The sequence below is a fragment of the Hypanus sabinus genome, chromosome 6, assembly GCF_030144855.1.
Source record: "Hypanus sabinus isolate sHypSab1 chromosome 6, sHypSab1.hap1, whole genome shotgun sequence".
In the NCBI taxonomy this organism is placed as follows: Eukaryota; Metazoa; Chordata; class Chondrichthyes; order Myliobatiformes; family Dasyatidae; genus Hypanus; species Hypanus sabinus.
The window spans coordinates 93,634,761-93,657,452 of NC_082711.1; the positions used below are offsets into that span (position 1 = coordinate 93,634,761).

Below are 22,692 nucleotides of genomic sequence, written 5' to 3' on the forward strand. Positions count from 1 at the left end.
GGGAAAGCTTTAAAAAGCAACAAGGAAAGGAAAGTTAGATGCTGAAAGTAAACTAGCACAAAATATTAAAAGAAACAGATAATAAATGTTTTTATAATTATATAAAGCAGAATAGGGTGGTTAAAGTGAATGCCAGTACCTTAGAAGGAAGGGGAATTAATATTGGGTGATGTAGAAATGGCAGAAGCCTTGAACAACTATTTTGTGTTGGTGTTGGAAGGACTTGCCAAAGAGAGGTGCTATGGATGTGGGTGGGAGGTGAAGATCTTGATACAATCATTGTCATTAAACAAATAGTGATGAGCAAACTAGTAGGCCTAAAGGCAGACAAGTCACCTTATTCTGACAGGATGTATCCCAGGGAACTGGAAAAAATGGCGGAAATTATAGTAGACGCTTTTATACTAACTTACCATTTTTTGGGGGTTCTGGGCAGGTCCTAGCAGATTGAAAGACAGTGATTATCAAATTACAGTTTAAAGAAGGATAGGTCAGTTACCTTAACGTCTACATTCAGGAAAACATTTGAAGCTAACATTTTGAAGAAATATTAAGAAATCCTTCGCACAAGGTGGCACCTGCATACAACATCCTTCAGTTGTCATCCTCTGGACAGATCATGAAATCTTAAATTTCACTTCTTTTCAGTCTTTTACAATTGTTTTTAATCAGGAATATGATTCTGGAACTGTTGAAGCCTGTGCTTTGCAGTTTGGAGATCATTTGGATGTTTCAGCATTCTGCAGTCTCTGAGAGGATTCCAGCAGGAACCTCGTGGCGAGGAGGCTGCGATTCGACATGCGATTCCATTTTGCCAATTAAAGTTTCTATCGTTTGCTGATTAAAGTGATGAGGGAGATTGAAAAACTGGCTGCCTGCCTTTTATCACTGGTGAGATTGCTTTGCTATGGAGTGGGAGACTATCTTTTTAGCTGTTGGTGAAATTGCTCTGTTATGGAGAGGGAGAATGGTGCCCAGGTTTGCTATATTTTGGAAGTAGACTTGCAATGTGAACCTTTCTCCCCCCAGTTTTATGCTTTTTGCACTGTGTGTTTTATGCCCAAACTTTCTCAGTATTTTTGTGTTGGGGGAGGGAGATTTGGGGGTTGATAATCACACTGCCTTTTTCTTTTCTTTATTGGTTTCATGGCTATCTGGACAAGAGGAATTTAGGAGTTGTATACTTTAATAACAAATGAACTTTTGAACCTTTGAAACAGTGAGATGTTTGGAAAGAACTGGTTCCATCATACAGACACAGCACAGATTCAACATAAGTTCTTCAAGGCCATAATGAATACAGTGGATAAAGGAGAATAGGTGGATGCCGTATCCTTTTGACTTCCAGAAGTCATTAGATGAGGTGTCACAGAAAAAAAACACGTATCTTTAAGATAAGGATTCATGGAGTTGAGGGTAATAGCAGGAATATTAAACTAGTTAACCAATATAAGGCAGGGTTCGATAAATGGGTGTTCTCTGGTTGGCAGTTAGTTGTGAGTGGAGTGTCATAGGGGTCGAATCTGGGCTCACAACTGTTCATGACATATATTAAATGATTTTGCAGAGGAGAATAAGTGTAGCATATCTGAGTTTACTGACGACACCAAATTGACCATCAAAGCAAATTGTGCTGAGGACATGGAGGGTATGCAGAGAGATATAGGTAGGTTAAATGAGTGGGCAAGGGTCTATCAAAAATTGGTAAATTCAAAGTGATCCACTTTGAAAGGAAAAATAGATCAGATTATTATTTAAATGGTGAAAGTTTACAGCATGCTGTTGTGCAGAGGGACTGGGAGTGCGCATGCATGAATTGCAAAATGTTGATTTGCAGGTGCAACAGGTTATCAAGAAGGCAATGGAATTTGCCTGGAGGGATTGCTAGGGGGATTATTTATTTATTCATTAAGATCAAGGAGTTTAGCTGCAGTTTACTCCTGAGGTCACACCTGGAGTACTGCACACAGTTCTGTTCTCCTCACCTAAGGAAAAACACACTAGTTTTGAAGGTGCTGCAGAGGAGGTTCACCAGGTTGATTCCAGCAATGAGGGTTCAAAGGGTCACAGTAAATTTATTATCAAAGTACATGCACGTCATCATTTACTACTTTGAGATCATTTTCTTGTAGGCATTTGCAAAAAATAAATAAATATAGTAGAATTAATAAAATACTATCTATAGACTGACAACCAACCAATGTGCAAATTAAAAAATAGAAAAACGAATAAATAAAACTGAGAATAATGAGTAGTAGGGTGCTTGAAAGTGAGTCCATCACTTGTGGAATCCATTCAGAGTTGAGGTGAGTGACGTTATCCACAATGAATTGGCAGTCTAATGTCGTAGAGTAATAACTGTCAACCTGGTGGTAGGGGTCCTAGGGGTCCTGTACCTCCTGCCAGATGGTAGTTTTGTGTACAGACAACATGGTGGTGAGGGTCCTTGATGATGGATGTGGCTTTATTGTTGCTGTTCTCCTTGTAGATGTCCTCAAAAGTAGGAGGGTTTTGCCAGTGATGGACTGGGCAGTAAGACTTCTATTCATGGGTATTTGGGCATTGGCATTAAACACAACAGGCATGATGTACCCTCCATCATGCATCTATAGAATCATTTATAAACAAGAGAAACTCTGCAGATGCTGGAAATTCGAGCAACACACACAACATGCTGGAGGAACTCAACAGGCCAGGCAGCATCTACGGGAAAAAGTACAGTGGATGTTTCGGGCTGAAACCCTTCGCAGGACTGGAGAAAAAAAGCTGAGGAATAGATTTGAAAGGTGGGGCGGGAGGGGAGAGAGAAACACCAGGTGATAGGTGAAACTTGGAGCGGGAGGGATGAAGCAAAGAGCTAGAAAGTTGATTGGTGATAAAGACAGAAGGCCATGGAAGAAGGGGGGGGGGGGGTGGGAGGAGCACCAGAGGGAGGTGATGGGCAGGAAAGGAGATAACATGAGAGAGAGACAAAAGGATGGGAAAAGGTGAAGTGGGGTATGGAAGCATTACTGGAAGTTCGAGAAATTGATGCTCCTGCCATCAGGTTGGAGGCTACCCAAACGGAATATAAGGCGTTGTTCCTTCAACCTAAGTGTGACCTTATCTTGACAGTGGAGAAAGCCATGAATAGACTCATCTGAATGGGAATGGAAAGTGGAATTAAAATGGATGGCCAGATGCACCATCAGTAACTCACTCTGAGACGTAAAGGAGAGATAGCAGCTTTTATTAACTGGAAGAAGGAACAAGCAGTGAGTGACCACTATACTACATCCTGGAGACTGAGAGGCCGGGCTCAGGCCTTGATCGCCTTTATACAGGGGTCTGTGGGAGGAGCCACAGGAGCAGTCAGCAGCGGGCGTGTCCAGACAGGTATATGTAGTTCATCACATGGCCACTGTGAGATCCCACTTGTTTTGGCAGACAGAGCATACATTCTTGGCAAAGCAGTCTCCCAATCTGTGTCAGGTCTCACCGATATACAAGAGGCCACACCGGGAACACCAAACACAGTATTCGGCCGCAACAGACTGACAGTTGAAGTGTTACCTCACCTGGAAGGACTGCTTAGGGCCCTGAATTGTAGTGAGGGAGGTGGTGTGGGGGCAGGTGAAGTACTTATTCTGCTTGCAAGGATAAAGGCCAGGAGGGAGATCAGTGGGGAGGGACAAATGGACAAGAGAGTCGCATAGGCAGCAATCCCTGCAGAAAGCATAATGTGAATAATGTGGGGGGGTGAGGGAAAGATCTGTTCAGTGGTGGGATCCAGTTGGAGATGGTGGAAGTTTCATACAAAGCAGCTTCCCTTACCTCCACTATCAATGCTGCCCTCAACCGCACCTCTCCCATTTCACACACGTTTGTTCTTACCCTATCCTCTCAGGGACAGAACCCCTCTTGTGCTCACCTACCACCCCAAGCACATAATTCTCTGAAATTTCCACCATCTCCAACTGGATTTCATATCAGCATCAGAGAATGAAATTACATGGTTGCCAGAGGCTGTGGGAGTTTGTAAAGGTGCCTCTACGTTCATAAGGTTAGCCTGTGAGGACAGATTAAGTCACCCTGGGACTACACTCATTGAAATGCAGGAGGATAAGAGGAGATCAAATACAAACAAAATTATGAGAGGGATAGACAATATAGAAGCAGAAAAGACAATTGCACTGTTACATGTGACTAGAACTAAGAGATATCATCTCAAGATATGGGGAAATAGATTTAAGGCAGCAACGAGGTGTAAATGCTTCTCTCTGATATTAGTAAATCTGTGGAATTCTCTGCCCAGGGAAGCAGTAAACAATGACTCGTTAAATATATCTAAGATAGAGATAGATTTTTTTTTCAGAATTGGGGAATTAAGGGAATTGAGGAAAAGGCAGGTAGGTGGAGCTGAATTCACGGCGAGATCAGCCATGATCTTGTGGAGGCGGATCAATAGTGAGGTGGCCTACTCCTGCTCCTGTTTCTTATGTTATGTTCTTATAAAATGTGTTTTGCAACGCAAGTATCATGCTCAAGATAAGCCACATGCATGAATGACAAAATGAGAGAAGTACATCTGGAATGAGATACACCAGTTTGAAATTATATGTTTGCTCCTCTCTAGATTGAGGTTGTTGAAAATTATGCAGCTGATTTTTGTGAGGAGTGATAATTGTGTGGGAAACCAATAGGCTGTGTGCACCATGTGCTTAATAGAGCTAAATGAGCCATTTTTTGGCCAACAAAACCACTCTAACATCCTTCTGACAGCTTACAGAAAATTTGTGGTTTCAGACTGACAATTTTGAAGGGGATAGAGAATATTTTAGCAAGTGGGGGAGGATTTGAGCTTAGAACAAAAAAAAACAAGCAGTGCTTAGAATATATAGATGTTCAAATATTGTATGTTTTGGCTACTCCAAATCCTAAGCTACAGAACTAAAAATAGATGTCAAGTTTTTGCTAAAGGAATGATTCTCTGACTACCAGTAAGATTGACTGATTATTGTATAATTCTATATACTCAAGATCGCTGCCACCTGACTTCTAGCATGGTGTTTGGCAGGACAAAGCAGTGACTTGAAGTGAAAAGATGTTAAGAGTCTAAATGTGTCAACACATCTCTATATTTGAAAATGTATGAGGCTGTATTTCTTGCACTTGATCTGGGTCCTTCAAAAATTGGTTCAGAGAAACAATAAATGACAACTCAGCTTCAATTGTCAGAAGTAATGACAGATTGATATCACTGCACCATCGGCAGCTTCCATGCCAGTGCCAGTGTGTGATGTGGGACTGCCAGCAACTATTCTGGATCTGGGTATCCAACTGAAGGGGAACACAGAGGAGGAAAAATGACCTGTATCGTAGGACAGAGGGACAGAAAGTGGGGGGGGGGGCAATCAGGGAGCAACCACGTGATTTACATAGGAAGTGATTGCTATTGGTGTCAGAGTCAAGATTCCTCAGTTGAAGAGACAACATCTATGGGGTAATTACTTGGAGTAAGTTAAAGTAAGAGCCAAATATATTATAATAAACATGCTATCACCAGAATTATACCATAATTTTTAAATTTCCATTGAAAGAAACATTTCCTCATTCTGACACATTTCTCTATTTATACTTCAATGATCTCCGAACAAGAGGTATTGTACATACACAGTGAGGCACTCATGCGTCCAGAAAAGGTAGCACATGACAGGTGGCACCCTGCTGCAGAGAGGATGCAATGGCTGAATGAGAAGAAGTGGTAGAAGAAGGTGCATATCTTCTAGAGGTAGCAGTGTATTATTGATTACCTTACCTGTCTCTGTGGACTCCGGTGTTTGGAAAACTAGCATCCTGTATTTATATCAGACAGGACAGTCAATTTTCCTTATAGACATGGAAACTTCTGTATAATACTAAACTATTGACAACAGATTTTGCAACGTCTTGCTTTACCTTAATTTCAGCTTCCTAATTGGTATTAACTTCATTATTAATAGTATTAGTTGGATTATTACTTGCCAGGGCCAGAGCTGTTGATGATGGAACTTTGCTGACCCTCATTGATTAGTAATCCTGTGTCTGTGATCTCATTTATGTCAGTAACATAATCTACAACATCCACCTCCTGCAACTCCTCTTCTCTTGCAGCAACGTCATCCTCAAAAGCGTAGTCCTCATTGAAGACCTCAGTTACTGCAATAGTTGTGGAATGATTGTCAGTAATTCATTCAGGTAGTATAAAGTATAAGAACAATAATTGACTAACTGATAAAAATCTGTTTATGAAGATATAATGTTGACTTGCACATACAATCAAAGAATTACATACATTTCAGTGTGCACAGACTTCCATTGCCATCCATTTCTGAAGGACATGAACCACACCGATAGGAGCCAAATGTATTATAGCAGGGCACTGTGGGAAAACAGAGATTTTCTACACACTCATCGACATCCTCTTGACAGTTGGGACCTAGTGGCAGAGGAGGGGAGAGACAGCAAAATAAAAAAAATTACAAACCTAATTTTTACAATTGTACCTATGGAATCATAGCCCTCAAAATACGACAGATAAAATATTTATCTATCCATAATGACACTTATCACAAGATTATATTGTTGACTCTCATTGTCGTCCACTGCCTCTCCACCCAAAAGGTTCTTCAAAAGTCATTCATACTTCAATGGACAATCTTCCAGGAACTCAGTAGTAAGCATCACCTATTTGTGGTTAACAGTGATTATTAGCAGCCCATTATACCATAAATGACAGAATTATTCATTTTAATTCAAAAATCTGATTTTAAGTTCATTTTGAGCAGTAATGAGTTAGACATAGGTGGGGATATTCAGTGATACTCTACTCCTGATTAAAAGTTTTCTTTCTAGGATGGCAATATCATAATAACGGGAAATTCTGGGTGAAATAACATTTGGCAGTGTTGCACACTTAAATGGAGGTTCATCCACCTTTCACAATAATGTATTCTCACTGCAGAATTGAAAGTAGTGAGGTATAAAAATGTACCCTTTTGTAGATAGTGCGAAGGATTATAGTTGCCCCATGAATATCACAACAGTTGCCGAAAATGTGTATCAAGTGTTTTGTTGGAGAAATTAAAGTCAAGAAATGTAAAAATATTCAGGCGAGGCAGCATTTGTGGAAAGAGAAACAATTACATTTTGGGTTGAAAATCATCAAAACTGAGAAAGAGGGAAAGAAAGTGGCAGAGAAGGTGGAGGAGGCAATGGGTGGAACAAATAAACGTTTCAATAGGTTGACACTAAATGGAGGTCAAGTAATGTTTTGCAAATGCTCTGAAATTTGGGCAAAACAGAATCGTCTGAGCTTTTTTGGACTTGCTGAACAGTCTAGATACAAAAGAAAGAAAAAAGAGGGGATGAAGGAAAAAAACACTTGTTCTTTCTTTCTACAGTACTGTGCAAATATCTTAGGTACAGTAGGCAGCACAGTAGCATAGCGGTTAGCACGATTTACAGTATAGACGACGCGGGATCAGTTCCCACTGCTTCCTGTAAGGAGCTTGTACGTTCTGCATACCAGTTGGTAGGGTAATTGATCATTGTAAACTGTCCCATGGTTAGGGTAGGATTATATAGGGGATTGCTGGGCAGCACGGCTCAAAGGGCTGGAAGGATCTTTTTCACGCTGTACCTCAATAGATAACAATAAATGTATATAGCTAGGGTATCCAAAACTTCTGTACAGTGTTGTATTGTCAACATAGAGTGGTGAGCGAGTTGTAAATCTGGCCAGAGCAAACAATGTTGAGAATGATGAGAGTGGAGTGCTGGGGAAGGGGTGGTGGGCAGGTGGCAAGTGGGAGTGCCAGGGCAGGGAGGGTGGGGGAGGGGATTTGGTGGGTACAAACAGCTAGCCCCAAAACACCAGGCAAGTTCATTTGATTCTGAACAACTGATCATTGCAGAATGTCTCTCTGATGGAGCTTTCATTGTGTGCTGTGTCTGCGAGGCTGAGTCGGCTGAGTCAGCGCCATGGAAGTCCATAGTTTGGGTACTCCCTTCTGCCGCTGGCGTGGGATGACAAGTCTGTCGGGACCCTGAGGACTTGTGGATACTGTGTGGTGGTTTCTTTTGAACTTATAGTCTTTTAACATCTTTGGACTATTTTTACTGTACCCATGGTCTTTTTTTTTTATCAATTATGCTATTGTTTGCACTGTTGTAACTATATGTTGTAACTTTGTGGTTTTGTGCAGGTCTTGTAGCTTTAGTTTTTGGTCTTGTTTTGTCTGGTGGAATTGGAGCTCCTTTCCGGGGAATGCACTAAGATGGTAGCGCGATATTAATATGCAGCAGCCTCTCCAGACTCTGGATTGGGGATTGCCAAATGTTATGTGTATTTTCTGGTGTAGTCTGTTTTGTCATGTGCTTTTGTGATATCATTCTGGAGGAACGTTGTCTCATTTTTTAACTGCATTGCATTTATGATTTCTAAATGACAATAAACTGAATTTGAATCTGAATGTGAATGTCTCTCTGGTGCTTCCCACTCTCTCTCGTCTCCTTTCCCCTTTACCCAACCATGGATCCCCTCTCCCTACCCTCTTCCCACTCTCATTCCACAATAGAGACCCATATCAGAATCTAATTTATCAAGCGCTGTCAACGAATTCCACGTCCCATTCCCATTCTGATATGTCTATCCATGGCCTCCTCTATTGTCAAAATGAATCCAAGCTCAGGTTGGAGGAACAACACCTTATATACCGGCTGGGTAGCCTCCAACCTGATGGCATGAACATTGACTTCTCTAATTTCTGTTAATGCCCCTCCTCCCCTTCTTACCCCATCCCTGACATATTTAGTTGTTTTCCTGTTCTCCATCTCCCTCTGGTGCTCCCCACCTCCTCCTTTCTTTCTCCTGAGGCCTCCCATCCCATGATCCTTTCCCTTCTCCAGCTCTGTATCACTTTTGCCAATCACCTTTCCAGCTCTTAGCTTCATCCCACCCCCTCCGGTCTTCTCCTATCATTTTGCATTTCCCCTCCCCCCACTACTTTCAAATCTCTTACTATCTTTCCTTTCAGTGAGTACTGATGAAGGGTCTTGGCCCGAAACGTCGACAGCACTTCTCCCTATAGATGCTGCCTGGACTGCTGTGTTCCACCAGCATTTTGTGTGTGTTGTTGTTTGAATTTCCAACATCTGCAGATTTCCTCGTCTTTGCTAATTTATCAAGATTTTTTTGTGCAGTTCAGTGCAATATATAGAAGTACTACGGTACTGTGCAAAATTCCTGGATACCGAAGCTCTATAAATTAATGTGTCTAAGATTTTTGTACAGTACTGTACATGTGTCAGGATTGGCCATCTGTGCTTGCCACTTCTTTCTCTCTATTTTCATTCTTTTTTACCCCCAGGCAAAAATACCATTAATAAATCTATCAGTGCTTGGTTCATCTATTAATTAACTAAAATAGGCTTTGAAGCAATGAAAAGCCAGCAAGCTTTATCATTCTTCATACAGTCAGAGACACTGTACCCTATTTCACAAAACTTTATTGAACATCGGAAACTAAAAGCAATTTGTGGAAAGCTGGAAACTGAGGAAATCAAACATTGAAAAATAAACCTTCTTTGATTATTGCAGTGCATAGAAACTATTTACCTTGAAAGCCTTCTTGACATTTACATGAGTAACTATTGACTTCGTCCACACACTTTCCAAACTCACATGGATTGGATTGGCAGTCATCGATATTTACTTCACAGAAGCTTCCTTCAAAACCTGTCGAACATATACACAGGTATTCTCCGCTCCCTGGAGGGAAGTTGATATTTGTAATGCAGGACCCTCCATTCAAGCAGTTGCATGACTTTATTGTGACCTATTCAGAAAACAGAATATTACACATTATAACAGTATGATAAAGTTTATACGTGGCACTACATACATCTCAAATTTCCCAAGTAATATGGTTAGATGAAATGATTAAACTGTGGCGAAATGGGCAGTTCTATCCTACTTTTTAGTTTGCATTATAAGTTGATGAGATTATAATTAATTTATGAATGAAAACACAGGTTAACACTAAAAATATTGTTTTGCAGTTGCATTATGAATGGCGTAACAAAAAGCAAAAGAGAGGCAAGGAGGTACAAAAGGCGAGAGAAAACATCATTTTGATATAGTGATTGAGGTACATAATTCAACTGCTTGGCAGCTCCCAAAGATGTGACTTCTTTTGTTATTGTGACATTATTACTATTTAAAGAACAGTTTAATTTTAAAACCTCATATTAAAGAAAAAAATAGTAATAGTGTAAATTGAAATTTCCATTAATGGTCTGTTTTATTTTCAGTTCATCTGTAACACATTATTTAATAAAATAACTACCCAGATTCATGTGGAAAAGAGAAATGTCACTTTATGGTGCAGAAATTAGTCTTCTGAATGTTTGGACTTTGGGGTGGGCAAGAACAGCTTCTAATAACACTCTTAATAGGTAGACAACTACTAGGGAAGAATTCGCAGAACACTAAATGAAAAAAATGCTAACCAAAAAAAAATGTTGAAACTAAGTTAAAATCAACTCTAAACTAGGTATGTAGTCAGGAAGATTAATCCCATTTCCTTCCTGTGTTTCTAACAGAAACTTATTGGCAAGTAGTTGTGGTTTCCATCACAGGGGAAAGAACCACCACCTCAAAATTTCCTCAGAGTTCTGTCACAACTTGTTGGACTCAAACCTTTTTAGGACTAAGAGTTGAAAAGAAAGTAAAGACACAAAATAGGCTATCAGGCCCTTCCACATTGTTCCGCCACCCAATAAGATCATACGAGGTCAGCTTTCTCATTCATTAATATATTCACTGCTTGAACATTGGAAGCCATGGTACAGAATTCCAATGATATACAACTCCCAGCTTAAAATACTGAGTAACTCATAGCATTTAACCACTCTGTTTATGATTACTTTGCTGTTCAAATTTCAATCTACATCCAAAAGCTACATTCTATATATAGACATTAACATAAACACAATCTGAACTTAAACCATGTGTTTGAAGTCCTACTAAAATACAGGTTATAAACCATATTATAATTATTTTACTCAACAAATATATCCAAAATATTTAGTGTAGTTTGTTAAAATTTTAATGACGTATTACTGGCTTAAAATTATATTAATTATATGATGGATAAGTATTTCCACAGGATATGATATTAATATAAACACATTTAAACTTGCAAAATAAACATGAACTGCTGGCTGCCTTACACAGTATCAGTGGTGTGAACTGGGCTAGAATCAGCTGCCTATCCTGCCTGGTTGCCTCCTATAATCGTCACCCATCTGCATTTATGAGGGCCAAATGCAAGCTGCTGAAACATCTTCACTGGGTCTCAACACCTCTTGCTGTAACTATATCTTGGACTTCTTGACAGAAAAGGCACAATGTGTAACAGGAGAAAATCTGCAGATGCTGGAAATCCAAAGCCAATCAGACTAAATGCTGGAGGGACTCAACAGATCAGGCAACATCTATGAAAATGAATATACAGTCCACACCAAAACATCAACTGTTCTTTCATTTCCATAGATGCTGCCTGACTGGATGAGTTCCTCCAGCATTTTGTGTGTGAGGCCACAGTCTGTGTTGGCAGAAACATCTTTTTCCATCACATTGAGCACCGGCACCATCCGGATCTGCAGGCACAGCTCCATGCTGCTGATTCTTAACTGCACTGCTATACCCAGTTCAACCCAAATCATCAAGTTCACTGATGACACAACAATGATTGGCCTCATCAACGACAACAAGACAGCATACAGAGAGGAGGTAGAAAGGTGTCAGCGTAATAACTTAAGTCTCAAACCCAAAGAGATGATTGAGGACATTAGGAAGGCGCAGGCTGACCAATCCTCACTGCACATAAACGGCTCCTACGTGGAGAGTTAGGAACACCAAGATTCTGGGAGTGCACATAAAAGGTAATCTCACCTGGTCCCTCAACACCTCCTCTTTGGTCAAGAAAGCACAGCAGTGTCTCTAGTTCCTAGGAGATTGTGTTGGATGAGGTTCCACCGACCCTATCCTAAGCAATTTTTACGGGGGCACCATCGAGTGTTTTCCTGACTAGCTGTATCACATTTAGTATGGGAATTGCAAGGCACCTGACTGCAAGTCCCTACAAAGGATTGTGAGGACTGCTAAGGGGTCTTTCTTCCACTCTTCAGAGACATTTATCAGGAGCACTGTGTACACATTGTCAGTGACCCCTCCCAACAATCTCTTTGACTCCCTACCATCAGGAAATAGACACAGTAACACAAGGACAAGAACTGTTAGGATGGGTAACAGCTTCTTCCCCAGGCTGTAAGGCTACTGAACACCATGCCACCACCCAGGTCACATCACATATAAAGCACCAGTAGCATTATACCATTTATTTTTTTAACTTGTGTTGCAAATGCACCATATTATTCATTAATTTATTTGTGGCAATATTGCTTTATGTGTTTTGTGTGTGTTATATATATATACTGCATTATGCTCCTTGGTCTGGAAGAACATTGTTTTGTTTAGCAGTATACATTGAATGACAATGACGTGAAGTTGAACTTATCCTATTTACCATTTCCAATCTATGCAATCAAGGACTGACATATATGGCGTAACTGAACACCAGCACTTTCCTTTGGAATTGCTGGCCAGAACTGCTCAATTTGATGCAATGTTTGAATGCTCTAAGCAAAGTGGACATGGAGAGGATGTTTCCAACAGTGAGAGTCTAGGACTGGAGACCATAATCTCAGAATAGAAGGATGTCCCTTTGGAACAGAGATGAGGAGGAATTTCTTTAGCCAGAGGGTGGTAATGTGTGAAACTCATTGCCACAGAGGGCTGTGGAGGCCAAAACATTGGGTACATTTAAAACAGGTTTTTGATTAGTAAGGGGGTCAAAGGTTAAGAAAAGGCCGGAGAATGGATTGAGAAGGAAAATAAGTCAGCAATGACAGAGTAGACTCAATGGGTGAAAAGACCCAAGTCTGCTCCTATGTCTTATATTTCATACTTCCCTTCAAAAGAATGATAAGAGCTACACAACATACTCAAAGGCCCTCGGTTTATTGTGTCCTTGCTGGTTATCACCCACCAATATATTCATCCCATTATCAGCACTTAGTTTTATTATATTTAAAAAAAACTTTCCATCAGCAATATCTATTATTTCAACCTTGGAACAAAGAGTGTGTTCAGATTTCATAAAAATTCAATTTCTATACATTGATAATTTTCATGAGCAGGAAAATCTGGCCATCCCATGAAAGGCTTGATCACTTGATAGAAAATTTTCAATTCCTACCACACAGGGAATTGTATTAGTACACAGAACCTTAAGGGGAACATCTTCACCCACTTGATAATCCTTACCTCCACTGTCACTTTGGTTTCAGCGTTACAGTCATCTGTCAGAGACAAAGTGAAGACCTGCATATTCTGTAAAGAAACTCTCCATACAAGCAGTCCGGCAGGAGAGAGACTAGCATCCTGAGGACCAGAATCCATGTTGAAAACAACAACAGAACCTTCTGGGTCAGTAGCCAAGAATTGGTACACAAAATTTTCACCAACAAAAGTGTGCAGTTTATCTTGTGAAGCATGTAATTTTGGAGGGTGGTTATCTGAAAAAAAAACATCATTTACAACAGCTACAAGGAATAAAATAATTACTGTTAGTATGGCTCAGCCATACTTAACAGTCTGTCCCTTTACATGGAAGGACAACCCATTTTGATGCCTGGTTGCAATATCCATTAGCTATTGGCATGCCCTAAAATGTCGGACACAGTATAGGGTGGTTGGGTTGAATTGTTCTCTGATCTTGGCAATTTATCTGCAAATGTTTTGTCATCACTCGAGAGACATTGTCAGTGTGCTATTGATCGTAGTATGTCTTTTGAATGCTTGGCCTTTATATGTTTTTCAATATACTCATTGGACATCATTTCGGAAGCTCGACTGTGACGATGGTAAGAAACATTGTCACTGATTGGCTGTGTGGTGAACTTTTTGCATTGTGGTTGAGGATTGTGTTTCCAAAATGATGTCCAATCAGCATATTGAAAAGTACATAAAGGCCAAGCATTCAAAGAGCATGCCACAATCAATGGTACACTGACAATGTCTCCCTTACATGGCAATGAGACTTTTGCAAGTAAATTGGCAAGATCAGAGAATAACAACCCAACCATCAACTATCTGTGTTACATGACTTCTGAATTATCTCCAATAGTGTAGGGTACTCCAATAATGAATCAGTGGCAACAATTTAGATCCTATCAAGAAGTATGTGATATGTAGAATTTGAGTGGGCTAATTGACTCACACACTGAGTTTTGGTAGAAATCTTTGGCTGAATAATACCAATACAGTTAGTCTCTCTGTTTTTGAAGGAGGATCTGTTGCAATATCCTTAAAAATCTTTTCAATATTTTTAAATAAACAAAAATATTGGGTGAAATTTCTTGCCACATCATTTACAACAGAAAGTGAATATATGCTTTGAAGAATGACATACTGTGGCTCATTTCATCTCCTTTACTGAATTGTATGTGATCTGAATTATATGTTGCATCTACTGGGCTTCAACCAATAAAAAATAAATTGCACGAACATAAGTGTAAGTGATATTAAACCTGATGTTTTGTGATATTCCATTACAATAAAAGAGAATGAATACAGTCAAATTGTTCTGGAAGCAAACGGAGATCATGGAAAGTGAATTAACTTACTTTCAATAATTGTCCATTCAAATATGGATGCATCTGGTTTGCATAAAAGGCAAGGGCTACTTGGATTATGATCCCCTGCACCATAGCAGAGCCCATCAATATTACATGTGTTCTCCTAAAGCAAAAATATATACAAATAGCCAAGTAAGAATCTATTTCAGACAATATGTATCATCACATCAATATACTTTTACCAGAACACACTAGATACTGGAGGAACTCAGCAAGTCAAGCAACATTTATGGAGGCAAATAAAGAGCTGACATCTCAGGCTGAGACTCTATATTTGGTCTCAAAATTTTTACTGTTTATTCCCCTCTGTGAATGCTTCCTGACTTGCCAAGTTCTTTTAGCAATTCGTGTGTTGCTCAAGATTTCAAGCATCTGCTAAATCTCGTGTTTTGCTTTTACCAGTCGCATTCAATTCCTTGGATTCCATCTTGCAAGTGTAACCAATATTACATATATTTTTATTAAAAAATGATGTATGATACAATATCCTGAGACAAGGAAGGAGGCACATAGTCCCATTCCAATTAAGATTTAAATTACCACTTAAAACACTATAGTATAGAAGGCAATGGGCCAAGCTGAAGAAAGGGATTAGTATACACAGGAGTTGATGGCCTGAATGGACATGGAGGCCAAAGGACTTGTTTCCATCTCCATGGCTCAGATGTGGGGCTTGATTTAGAGCTGCCATCAAATTTCAGGCTTGTTGTTTTATTAAAACTGGACTTACACTCAAGTCAAATTGCCATGGCCATGTCTAATATCAGGAAAAATGCCAGCTTTCAGACATTCTCAGAGAAGGAAGAACCAGATCTATCTGATATTGTCTTGCAGGAGAAATCACCCAACAGATCTTAGACCTGGTAAACCAAGTACAACATTACTTATGTTTTAATGGTTTACAGGTGTTTAATACATTGGCAATGAATATTACAATTTTATTTTATAATAACTTTTTAATAACCCTGAATGTCAAAGTCATGTGGAAACTGATAAACAGTTACAGTTTCAAAAGGAAGCAAAAATCAGAGTTTTACCTGCTTTAAAAGTCATTTAGGGGTATTTTGGACATGAGGCCTAGGGCACAGTGATATGTAGATGGTGTTGCCCATTTCCTGAAGGCAAAGAGCCAGTATCATTAGCCCTGTGTGCCTGATACAGGTGAAGTACTTACAGGTGTGGACTGCAGGAGGTAATTTTAGATGGCATTCCAGGTTTAGGAAAGAACAGGTCATCAAAAAAGAATACAGGCTTCATTTTTTTTAAAAATGACTTAACTTCATTGTTAAGTCATTACCTATTCCCTCTTTATGAGATATTTAGACAGATCAGAAAAGTCCCAGAAGATTAGGCAAAATATATAAATTAAGCTTATCATGAGAAATTTATAAATGAATCAACAACCTTCAGTTACAGAACATTAAGACAATGGGACCAAATGATAAATACATGCTAAACTTACTCAAGTGCTTTGTCTCATGTAACTATACTAGTTCCTAAAGTTAACTTAGTCAGCAGGAGTGGGGCATAATACTGCAATCCCTTGTCTGTCCTTTGCTGCTTCCAAGATTTTCAAATCAGCAGAATATTTGCACATTGGGGGATGGGATGCTAGTTCTGAAATTCAGTATCAGAGTTATCTTGTGCAATGAAAGTGCAATGAATATTTAACCAAATGCAATATTCTCTCCGACCCACACTTTCAATTTTTCTAAACTACATGAAACACACATAATCTGAACAAAATTCTCAATTCACTGGAATTGTTAAGAAGTACTATTTGGGAAGATAGTTCAAAACAGGGTACCCAAGAGTTAATTACAATACAGCATTCAATCTTCAAGACTTTAGCTTACAAAAGCAAAAAGTAAAGTGCTAGTAAATATAGAAAAGCAAATTCACATTGCCAACATGAAAATTACTTTTGTTTCCTAATGGGGAAATGTCTTTAATATACAGTACTTCAGGATGTGCTAGACATCGTGATCCATTACAGTGGCTGTTAATGGCCTTGGACCAAAATAGGTTTGATGAGTCTAGTATAAATCTATTTTCCATGCACTCTAGTAGATAAACTTATTTCACTATACCCTGATAAAATAGTAGTTAGCTTTTGTGAGCCAATTAATAGGCTGCTGGGCCAGCAATGCTATTCAGACATTAGTTTAATAAACACCATGGAGTAAAAACAATTGAAATGGCAGAACCTCAATGGCAGAAGATTTTTATGAGCTATTCTTAATTTTGCTAGAGCACCAATTAAATTTAATTACCAATCTTTTATTAAGAATGACAACCTATGTATTAAATCTGTAATTGTAATCCTTCCTCTTTGATGATCCTTATGGAAGAAGGTGGTACTGGAGATCTTGAAATGCATAAAAGTGGATAAATTCCCTAGGATGGTATGAGAGATTTTTACGTCAGGTACCAGAGGACTGAAGGATACCTAACGTTGTGTTTATTTGAGAAAGGCAACAGTGACAAGCCACGTATCTGAATGGCAATGACTTTTGTACCCTCAAACCCTTATATGAGTGGTTAGAAAAGGATTCTGAGGGTTAGGTTTCACTCATAATTGGAAAGGCAAGGACTGATTACGATTAATTAGCATAGCTAAGTGCATGGAAAATCTTGTCTCATGAAGTTGATTGAGTTTTTTTTTGAAAAGGTGCACAAAAGGATTGATGCAGGGTGTCTACGTAGACTTTAGAAAGGCTGTTGACAAGTTACTGCATGGTGACTGGTCCGAAAGGTTAGAACACGTGACGGAGGGTAAGCTTGCCGATCGGATACAAAATTGGCTTGATGATAGGAGTCAGAAGCTGAAGTGGAAGGTCGATTTTCATATTGGAAAACTGTAATCTGTGGAATGCTGCAGGGATCGGTGCTGGGACACGTACTGTATATCATATACAGTACATTAATGTGTTGGATGGAGTGTAAGTGGTCTGGTTAGTAAGTTAGCAGGTGACACCATAGTTAATGATAAAGTAGACAGTGAAGGAAGTTGTCCAAGCTTACAAACGATTTAGATTAACTGGGAAAGAGACCAATCCTTTGTCTTCCTCCCTCCTTAAAGAGTGGAGTGACATTTACATTTGTCCAGTCCTCTGGGACCAGGCCAGACTCAAGTGATTCTTGAAAGATCATGGCCAATGCATCTATTATCTCTTCAGCAACCTTTCTCAGGACTCTGGGATGTAGTCTATCTGGTCCAGTTGTCATCCACCTTAAGACCTTTGAGTTTGCCTAGCACTTCTTCCCTTAGTAATAACAATGACACTCATGGACCGCTGGCTAGTGTCTTCCACAGTAAAGACTGAAGACAGTACCCATTAAGTTCATCTGCCAATTTTGTCCCCCATTACTACCTCACCAGTATCATTTTCCAGTGATCCAATACCAACTCTCACCTCCCTTTTATTCTTTATGTAACTGAGAAAACTTTTGGTATTCTGCGTACTAATATCGGTTAGTTTGCCCTCAGATTTCATTACGCCCTTCTTATAGCTTTTTTAGTTGCCTTTTGTTAGATTTTAGAAGCTTCACAATCATTCAACTTCCAACTCACTTTTGCTACCTTATACGCCTTACCTTGGTTTTTATACAGTCCTTAACTTCACTTGTCAACCATGGCTGCCCACCCCTGCCATTTGAGAACTACTTCTTCTGTGGGACATGTCTATTCTGCACCTTGTGAACTATTCCCAGAAACCTCAGCCATTTCTGTTCTGCCCCCATTCCCTCCAGTGTATCCTCCTCCAATCCACCTGGGCAAGCTCCTCTCTCATGCCTCCGTAATTATAAGCTTGAAGAAGAAGAGATTGGAAGGTTGGAATTGTATTCCTTGCAGCAAAGTAGGTGAAGAGATATGATTAAAGTAAATTGGTTTATCATTCTCACATGTACTGAAATCAGTAAAAAAAACTTGTCTTGTATGTCATTCATAGAGATCAATTAATTACAGCAGTGCACTGAGATAGTACCAGGCAAAATAAAAACATTATGGGAATAGAGTGTTACAGTGTAGATGGACAATAAGATGCAAAATCATAATAAGGTAGATTGTAAGGTCAACAGTCCATCTGACTGTACTAGGGAACCATTCAATATGCTTATTACAGTAGGATAACAGCTGTCCTTGAACTTGGTGGTATGTGCTTCAGCCCAATTGGAAGGGAAAGAAGCAGAATGTTCAAGATGGGTGATTACTGACATAATCAAAGATATACAAAAGATATGGTAGACACAGATAGGGCAGATCCTGTCTGAGTGTCCTTTATTCGCCCCTAATGGTAGGGCTACTTAAAAACAGAAGTCATAGATTTAAAGTGAGAGGAAGGAGGTAAATTTTCCCCGTGAAGAGTAGTTGGTCTAGGGGATAAGGTGTCAGAGGTGGAGGTAGGAACAGTATCAACATACAAGAGATCTGTACAGGTCATTGAATGAACAAGGCAATTGGAATCAATATAGGAGTGATGGTCAGTATAGATATGGTGGGCTGAAGGGCCCATTTGTATGCTTTAGAACTCTATCACTATGATCCAAATTTCAAAGACTTAACTTTTTAGGAGAAGTGGGTCATCTGCCTGTCTGATTACTACTTTCCAATTTATGTCCATGATTGTTGGACAAACCAGGACTGATAAAGAATATCAGAATAATTTGATCCATTGACCACACACTGGCTACAACACAAACAATACCACTCCATCCATGAGGAAATCTCCTGTCAAAAGGTAAACCAATGATTTAAGACAAACTGCAAAAATGTTCTCTGATTCTGTAATATAACTAAAGAACCTTCAAGAGATCACAACAGTACCTTAACCTCAGCTAGATAGCAATGTATCATTTAAAAAAGGAAATTCTCTTTTCACTCACCAACCCATAACAAATTTTATTGAAAACAAATATTTAGGAATTCATTATAGATATTGATGTTATTGTGAAATATACTTATTGTTATCTAGCATGACTGATCACCTTTCCACTATCCTTTACTCAGATAACCTATCCACATTGGTCAAGTATAATCTATACATAAATTTTAAGAATGATATGTCTCATCATCTTTCAGCCTTGATTTCTTTGCTAATGCTCAGTGGGTAGCACAAACTCAAAGTTGTGGATTCAACTTTCCCTTCCAGGACTTGAGAACAGAAGTTCAGACCACCGTATTAATGTAGCACATACAAAGTAAGCCAAGAATCCATTTGCTCTCCCAGGAGGTCCAATAACTCATGACATCTTCTGTACAAGATCACAGTGCATATCCACAATTTCCTATGCAACAATTATTCATCAATTAAAAAAGAAGTTAGATTATCTGGTCATTGCTGTCTGTGGGAAAGTCTTGTGTTCAGTTTGGCAGCAATAGTGCATTTTGTACATTGCAAAACAAAAGTATTAATTAGCAGTAAACCACTGGTTATAATAAGTGAAAAATGAAGGACATGAAGGGCTTTCTGCAAGCACCATTGCTAATTTTTCAGCGATTTTTCATAATAAATAGTTTTTTATCCAGCTATCATTTTATAGCTTCTTGAAAAAAATAATGCCTCATATGCTGCAACCTATTCCAGATATGGAACTTTGTAGCATACTTCATACAATCTACATGCAATAGTCTGTTTAGCAATAAAACATTTGGAAATAAATATACTGGTTAATAAAACAAACACAAACTGATGATTAATGTCAAGAAATGCTAAATAATGGATTTTGCTTAGGGAAATGAAAATACAAAATTTATAATTTAATATATTTTGTATATCATTTTCTAAAAGGGGCCTTTAGTTACCTGTAATCTGGCCACTAAAACTTTGAACGAATTATTACTGGTTGAGAAAGTGGCTAGAAATTTGCAGTTGGACTGCAATTTATCACTGAGCGGGAACATGAGAAAAAAAAGTATATTTTCACTTAAGATTAAAAAGGCAGTACTTTATGGCGGTTTTTCAGAGTTAGACTGTGACCAATCACTAAGTGGGATTAATTAGAAAGAGTGAATAAAAATAAGGCAAGGGCAAGAGGAGCAGTCATTGTTTTGAGTGGGCCAGTGTTGGAGTGGCCATGGTGAGGGTTAGGAGAGTCAAGTATCTGGCAACTTCCTCTTTTTCTTCATTCCTCATCTGTTAGGGCATAGTTACTGCAGTGAAGATGGCTTCAAGGTTAGTGGTTAGTTCTCTGGGTGAGATATGGGAATTCTGGGATACCTGCAGCATCCTGCAGCTCCTCAGACAATGTATTAAGGAGCTAGAGTTGCAGCTTGATGGCCTTTGGCTCATGTGGGAGAATGAGCAGGTGATAGAGAGGATCTATAGGGAGATAGTAACCCCTAGATTGCAGGATGCAGGTAACTGGGTGACTGTCAGGACAAGGAAAGGAAATGGGCAGCCAGTGCAGTACCCCTGTGGCTGATCCCTTAATAATAAACCACTGTGGATACTATTGAGGGGGATTGACTTATCGGAGGAGCCACAGTAACTGGATCTCAGGCACTGATTCTGGTGCAGTGGCTAAAATGAGAGATGAAAAGGACTGCAGTGATAATAGACTCCACAGTCAGAAGAACAGAGATGAGATTCTGTGGGCGATAGGGACATCCAGGTGGTATGTTGCTTCCCAGGTGCCAGGGTCAGGGATGTTTTGGATCGGGTCCACAGCATTCTGAAGTGGGAGGGTGACCAGGCAGAAATCTTGGTACATATTGGCACCAATGATATAGGTAGGAAAGGTGAGGAGGTTCTCAAGAGATTGCTGTCCATGCCATGCACCAGTAAGAGTAAGAATAGGAAGATTTGCTAGATGAATGAGTGGCTGAGGAACTGGGACAGGGGGCGAGGTTTCAGATTTAAGGAACATTGGGATCTCTTCTGAGGAAGGTACGAGATGTAGATGAGGGATAGGTTACGCCTGAACGCGATGGGGACCCATATCTTTGCGGGCAGGTTTGCTAGAGTTGTTTGGAAGCGTTTAAACTAATTTGGCAGGCGGACGTGAACTGGAGTGATAGTACTGAGGATGAAATAATTGGTTTACAAACAGAGGGAGTGTGTAGTAAGACTGCTAGCAAAGAGAGGCTGATGAAGGGCAAAATTATTGTCAACAGGATGTGTTGCAATGTAAAAGGTGGTCCAAATTGAGAAGGGCATACCGGACTGAAGTTGTTATATTTGAATGCATGCAGTATACTGAATAATGTACATGAACTTGCAGCACAGTTGCAGACTGGTATGTATGACATTGTGGGCATCACTGAATCATGAATGAAAGAAGTCTCTAGCTGGGAGCTCAACATCCAAGGATACATATTGTATCAAAAGGACAGGCAGGCAGGTAGGTGGAGAGGGCAGCTTTGCTCTGTTGGTAAAAAATGAAATAAAAACATTAGAAAGAGGTGACATAGGATCAGAAGGTGTTGAATTGTTGTGGGGTGAGCTAAGGATGGGAGTTATATACAGACCCCAAAGAGTAGTAAAGATGTGGTCTACAAATTATAATGGAAGAAAGAAAATGCATGTCAAAATGGCCATGTTAGGATCATCAAGAGGGGAAATTTCTAGAATGCCAATGAGATAGCTTATGGTTGAGCCCACTAGGGGGTCAGCTATACTGGGTTGGGTGCTGTGCGATGAATCAGAATTGATTAGTGAGGATTGAAAGAGACACTTAGAAGGCAGTAATCATAATATGATCCAATTCACCTTGCAATTTGAGAAACAGAAGCTAAAGTCAGATATATTGATGTTACAGTGGAGTATTCTAAAGGCAAGGTGACACAACAGTAGCTGACAAGGGGAGCCAAAGCCAACACAAAAGCCAAAGAGAGGGCATATAATTGAGCAAAAATGAGTGACAAGTTAGAGGATGGGGAAGCTTTTAAAATCCAACAGAAGGCAA

At 39.5% G+C, this 22,692-nt stretch overlaps 1 protein-coding gene across 1 annotated transcript in view; it reads right to left on the minus strand.

The window, feature by feature from the left end:
• Positions 1-22,692, minus strand: part of vwde (von Willebrand factor D and EGF domains) — a 230,007-nt gene that overhangs the window by 70,162 nt on the left and 137,153 nt on the right. Inside the window, exons 16-20 of the mRNA XM_059972621.1 lie at positions 14,773-14,887; positions 13,412-13,662; positions 9,638-9,857; positions 6,314-6,457; positions 6,004-6,177 (exon numbers count right to left, since the gene is read on the minus strand). Of these exons, the coding sequence (XP_059828604.1) occupies positions 6,004-6,177; positions 6,314-6,457; positions 9,638-9,857; positions 13,412-13,662; positions 14,773-14,887 (904 nt within the window). The remainder of the gene's footprint in view (positions 1-6,003; positions 6,178-6,313; positions 6,458-9,637; positions 9,858-13,411; positions 13,663-14,772; positions 14,888-22,692) is intronic.